Raw genomic sequence first — 6,000 nt, forward strand, 5'->3', positions numbered from 1 at the left:
TCATGATCATTCCTAAAATCCAACTCTGACCAAACTTATTATGTGTTGCATTTCCACCACTCTTCCCGTTTTTTGTGTTAGTGAATTGCTTGTGCGATTCTTCTACGTAAGTGAGCAAGATTAGGTAACCTATGGGATTACTGATAAACACAAATTAAACAGATAAGAACAATCTTCCTGAAATGGCTGGAGGAACAGAATAGTGGGAACAGGGCATAGATAGGATGGACAGTCAAAACTCTTCTTTTCCCTGGTTGAGGGAAAATAAGCAAGGCATAGGTTAAGAGGGAGGTATTTTAAAGAGGATCTAGGGCAAGTTTTTTTAAAAATAAAACAGAGTAATTGATATCTGGAATGTTCTGGTGGAGGAGCTGACTGAATCAGATAGAATTTTTTTTAATGTTTAAGAGGTACTTAGAAAAACACTTATATAGACAGGGCAATGAAGGGTACAGTCCTGCTGTAGGGAAATGGGATTAGTGTAGATGACCTGAAGGGATAATGTGGGCACGATGAGCCAAAGGGCCTACTTCTGGCCTGTATAACTAGGGGTCTGTATCCATGATAGAGCACAACAAAGGTTCACCAGAACAATTTCTAAAATTGGGGCAAGTTTGTTTATTAAGCAGCCTGGACCCATGCCCTCCAGAATTTAGGAGAATGAGAGATAATCTCATTAAAACATTAAATTCTTAAAGAGCTTGACAGGGGAGATGTGGAGATGATCAATAGTTCAGGACAAAGGATAGCAAATCTCGGAAGGTTTTTAACCAAGGACACTCTTTTGCTGACTACTTTCAAGACCAAGGTTGATTTATAGTTACTAAAGGAAACAAGAGATATGGAGTTAGTACAGATAAGTGGTGCTGAAGTAATGATCAGGCAAAATCTTTTCAAAACGGTGGAGCAGTCTCAAGGGAATGAATGGCCTGTTCCCCTTTCTTATGTCCTTATGACACAAAATGATGCAGAAATGGTCATTATTATACTTTGGTCAAGAGAAAAAAATCTACTGCATTCTGCTCATGAATTTCCATGTAATGTTTTTCACATCAATAGTTATTAAACCATTCACCGTAAAGTCTATCGAGTCTATTGACTGAGCGCTGTTTGTTAAACTCACCCCGAGATCAAACTTTCTAAAGATTCATGAATAGTTTTCACAAATGTTTCTTAAAATTACTATCTAAATGCTAATTACCTCTTTTGGAAAGAAAGGTCCTAGAATCGAATAACAAACCATGGAGCTGAAATTTATTGATGCTGTAGATACCAGTGTGAAAATCTGAGATTTTGTCCATTTCGTTGATTCTTCCCTTGAATTCTCATCTTGATCACCTGTTACGAAGATAAAGTAAGAGATTAATGTCAATTTGCACAAGCTGCACTAGATTATTGGAGATATAGGCTTCATTTACTGAAGGCAATGGTGACAAAGAATCCTTAAGAAAGTGTAACGAAGATCAGCAAACTGTTAAGGATTGACTTGAGACACAAGAGACCATGTATGCTAGAATATGCAGCAAAAATAAAACTGCTAAAGGAACTCAGCAGGTCATGTTGTATCTTTGAAGGCAAAGTGTGGTTAGGATCTGCATCAGGACTGACTGGTATTGTACTAAGTAGGAATCAAGAAGGCATTCAGCTCATGGTCAACCAACGTTACCTAAAACTTGACCAAAATTTCATCCCAACAGGAACCACGAGTATTTTTACAGAAATATATAGAACACATTGAAATATAGATACAAAAGAAGTTATTCTCAAACAAGACTAAACCAAATAAACTACTTACTCAACCCCTTCCTCCAGGGTGTTTCTGTGGTATGACTTTTCAGATCAGAATATATGTACGGTATTCACTAGAGCAGGGGTGGTTTTCTGGCTTTTAGAGGTGTAGTTGTTTTGGATGAACATCACTTTCTATATGCAAGCCATTCTTTAAATCATTTCCCATGTGGGTTAATTTTGATTCAATTTGAAGCACACAGTGGAAAGATATTCAGCTCCATCCTCTCTTTACTTGCCCTTGAAACAGCAATTTCTGTGAGACTTAGGTTTTTGTTAATATTGGTAAACGTTTAGTAGATATTTTTGAAGGCAGTATTATGTTTATTGTTTATAGTTACTAAGATTTTGTTGCACAACAAATTTACTCTTAGTTATGGAGTTCTACACTTGCCACCTCTTGTATGCCCCATTAATTTAAATAATTCCGGAAAATGAATTAAGCTATAAAATAAAACAGAACAGTTTAGAAATTAACCTTTAACTTTTAAGAGATACAGGGGGTCCCTGTTAACATGACTGCTGTAGCAGTGGGATTTCTGGTTCAGAACTTGTTGTGGATCCAAACAAGACATTACAGTACCACTGCAATATTAACAACTTTCTGATCATGTGAAAAAGCGTCCATGTGTCCTGTCAGGACAAATCCAATCTGTCTACTCGGCACTGACTACATCTCAATCTTCAGCAGTGTGGAGGAGGGCATTGCTGGAGGGTTTGGTGATGAGTAATCTTGCTCAGAATCTTTCAATCAAATTTAACACCCTCCTTATTGTAAACAATGAACTATGGTTTGGAGATCAATAATGCTCAATCCAGGATACGTAGCTGTGGCCTACCGTCACGTTTTCACTGCTCGGAGCTTCACAAACACACGATAATTCAGAACCAGCCGTTGGAACAGGTCAGAAGATCAGTTCAATGGAAGAGAATGGGAAGACCACAACCAACACTCACATGAAAATTGCAGAAGCACAGGGAACCAGACAACAGGGCTCTCTGCTGCCACTCAGTTCAATTCTGACCTGCACTTTTATCCGTGTGGGGCTTGCATTTTTTCCAGATTTAACTCCAGAGTTTGGAGTTAAATCCCGATGTTATTTGTAAGGAGTCTGTGTACGTCCTCCCCGTGGGATGGGTGGGTTTTCTCTGGCTGCTTCGGTTTTTTCCCCACAGTCCAAAAACAGACTGGCCAATAGCTTCAATGGTCACTGTAAATCCCCCGTGGTTAGGCTAGGGTTAAATCGGGCTTGTGGGGCGACACGTCTCAAAGGGCCGATTGCACGCCGCATCGCTATCTAAATAAACAAATAAAGCGGGTTTCCCTAGACTAGAGAGTTCATGTTTCCTACCACATCCCTAAGACTTGGTTGTATTCTCAATCGCTAATGCAAATCACAATCAGCGCAGATGGGAGAGGCTGGTGTGCAGGTATCAGAGAGCTGGCGTGGACTCGATGGACGCAACAGCCCGCTGCTGAAGCAGCAACCATTCGGCTGGAGGATTTCACAGGATCAAACAGCATCCGTAGGAGGAAAGGAACTGTCGACGTTTCAGACGGAGACCCTGCATTAGGGAACCCCGGGAAACCCACAAGGTCACAGGGACGAAGTACAAATTCCACACGGACGGTCGTTCAGGGCGGGATTGAACACAAATCCCGAGAATTCCTTCTGCGTGGTGCGGAAATAACACCGGGTAAAAGGAAGAGAGCGGGTAGGATAGACAGCAGGCAAATTGAGAAGTCAGCAGCGGCAGAAGCCGGAGACAAAGTTACCGCTGTCCACTGGGGTTGCCATGGTGGTAGAAGGGACGAGCAGCGGGGGTTTCACAGACTCTCTCTGCGAGGGCCGTTGCCGTACAGTACAATCCCGCGACGACCCAGCCGCGCAGCTCTACTTCACCGCAGAAACAACTCGCCTAGTGAGGATGTGGAACCCAGCCGTTTCATTTGGCTTCCTTTGGTCACCACCCCTCCCCAAAACAACCTATCGTAAGGTGCAGAAGAACCGGAAGCACTCTGACATAATTCCACAAATAAAAGCCGTGAGCTCAAAGACGGATTCCCAAAGCTCTGTTCGTAAACTTCTTGTGTTTCCACACTGTGAAAGTTGTTTAAACTTCCCAATGAGCATGATTTCAAAACTAGATACACCAGGCTGTGGCGGGCAATACACGAGAAAATCTGCAAATGCTGGAAATCCAAAGCAAAATGCTGAACGTGGAGTTCGCACCTCTCCATAAACTGTTTGTTTTTCTGCCATCAGGCAAACGTTACAGGAGCATCAAAACTAAAACCACAAGGCTACTAAACAGCTTCCTCCCACAGACAGTCAGACTGCTAAATAGCTGCTCTACCTGACTCTGCTTTGGACAATTTTAACTTGCAATGGACACTTATAACTTGATTTTAACTGACATGTGGCTGTTGTGTTTTACTATTTATGTTTATTATTTAGTGTTGTGTTTGTTATGTTATAATTGCACTGCTCCTGGGGAACGCTGTCTCATTCTGCCCTGCAGAGCAGATGTACGGTTAGAATGACAAAAAAGTTTTTTGAATCTTTGAATCTTAAATGTATTAACTTATTGTTTTGGATGACCTTTCACCAGTTTGATGCTTATCAGTGAAAATCCTCAGTTTTCATCACCACTGATTAAAGAAGCCCTTCTGCACAGTCATTCACAGGAGCGAGAGAGGCACAGAATTTTTTTTTTTGGAGGAGATATTCCTAGAATACGTTGCTACCCTTTGATCAGGAGAATTGGAACTATTGAGAAAGCCAGATGGAGCATGATTCCCCCACCGGCTGCCCGCCTGGTTGTGTTTACTTAACCTTTTACTCATTCCATCTCCAGCCTTTTCTTGCTAACAGTCCGATCCCCACAATCCAGAAGTAACAGGCAACGTGATCAATCAGTTTGAAGAGTTCTGAAGGAAAACAATGGAATATTGAAAAACTGGAATATGATTTACATTTCAATCTTTGCACAAGAAGCAAAATAGCAGCTAAGTAGGGGTGCACCAAAAGGATTAAATGAAAAACTGAAACAGCTCAAAACAAGCCTAAAATGGGAAATAAGTATGATTTGCAAGATCACATACCTTTTAAAAACTGAATTGATTTTATTTTTTACATCCTTCACGTACATGAGTAAAAATCTTTATATTACATCTCCATCTAAATGTGCAATCTTAGTAATTCATAATAATTTATAACAAATAGAACAGTCAATGTAACATAAAAATACCCTCAAATCAGCATGAATTAATCAGTCTGATGGGCTGGTGGAAGAAGCTGTTGGTCCTGGCTTTTCTGCTGCAGTAACGTTTCCCGGATGGTAGCAGCTGGAATTGATTGTGGTAAAAGAGGAAATCAGATCCAATTCTTAGCATTTTCCAGCACAAGAGAGGTTGTTTAGTAATATTTATGTCCTAATACTCTATTAAAAACTTACTTGCACCTGATTGAGCTGGGCTGAACATTCACATCAGGTTTTAAAGCAAAAACAGTTGTAAAAAAGCTCATATTCATGACTTTATCATGGGACCAGGAAGGCACATTCTGTGGGAGAAGCAGTGACTGGAACTTCTGGTTTCACTCAAGCTTGCACTGACCGATGATTATGAGGCGATGAAGGGTCTCAGTCTGGAATGTCGACACTATTCCTCTCCGTTGATGCTGCCTGACCTGCTGAGTTCCTCCAGGACTTTAGACAGAAGACATAGGAGTGGAATTAGGTTATTTTTGCAAATTGAGTTGCTCCACCATTCCATCATGTCTGATTAATTATCCATCTCACCCCCACTCTCCTACCTTCTCCCTGTAATCTTTGACACTGTTTCTAATTAAAAACCTATCAATCTCGATCTTAGGTACACCCATTGACCTGACCACCACGGCCAGCTGTGGCATTGAATTCCACAGATGCATCAGTCACCCACTGGCAAGAGAAAGTCCTCCTCATCTCCGTTCTAAGGGGACAAATTGTACAAATCTTACAAGAAACACTGACAACAGGAATTAAGAGGGCTTCTAAGTGAATTTGTAGTTTGTAGAATCAGTTCAGAGTAGTGGTGATGAAGCTATTCATGCTGTTTTCAGAGACTGATGATTGAAAGATAATTTTGGTCCCTGCTAGCCTACAAAGTACCCAGGACATCTTTAGGGAGTGGTGTCTCAGAAAGGCTGCGTCCATTATTAAGGACCT

The 6,000-nt window shown here is 41.1% G+C and overlaps 1 protein-coding gene across 2 annotated transcripts in view; it reads right to left on the reverse strand.

Annotated features, from left to right (window-relative positions):
* Positions 1–3,731, reverse strand: part of LOC140192348 (MFS-type transporter SLC18B1-like) — a 40,879-nt gene extending 37,148 nt beyond the window's left edge. For both annotated transcript variants that reach the window (XM_072249994.1, XM_072249993.1), the window contains exons 1-2: positions 3,566–3,731; positions 1,202–1,338 (exon numbers count right to left, since the gene is read on the reverse strand). In XM_072249994.1, the coding sequence (XP_072106095.1) occupies positions 1,202–1,338; positions 3,566–3,587 (159 nt within the window). In that variant the 5' untranslated portion in view covers positions 3,588–3,731. The remainder of the gene's footprint in view (positions 1–1,201; positions 1,339–3,565) is intronic.
* Between the last annotated feature and the right edge of the window lie 2,269 nt (positions 3,732–6,000).

This window comes from Mobula birostris, unplaced genomic scaffold (assembly GCF_030028105.1).
Source record: "Mobula birostris isolate sMobBir1 unplaced genomic scaffold, sMobBir1.hap1 scaffold_1168, whole genome shotgun sequence".
Lineage (NCBI taxonomy): Eukaryota > Metazoa > Chordata > Chondrichthyes > Myliobatiformes > Myliobatidae > Mobula > Mobula birostris.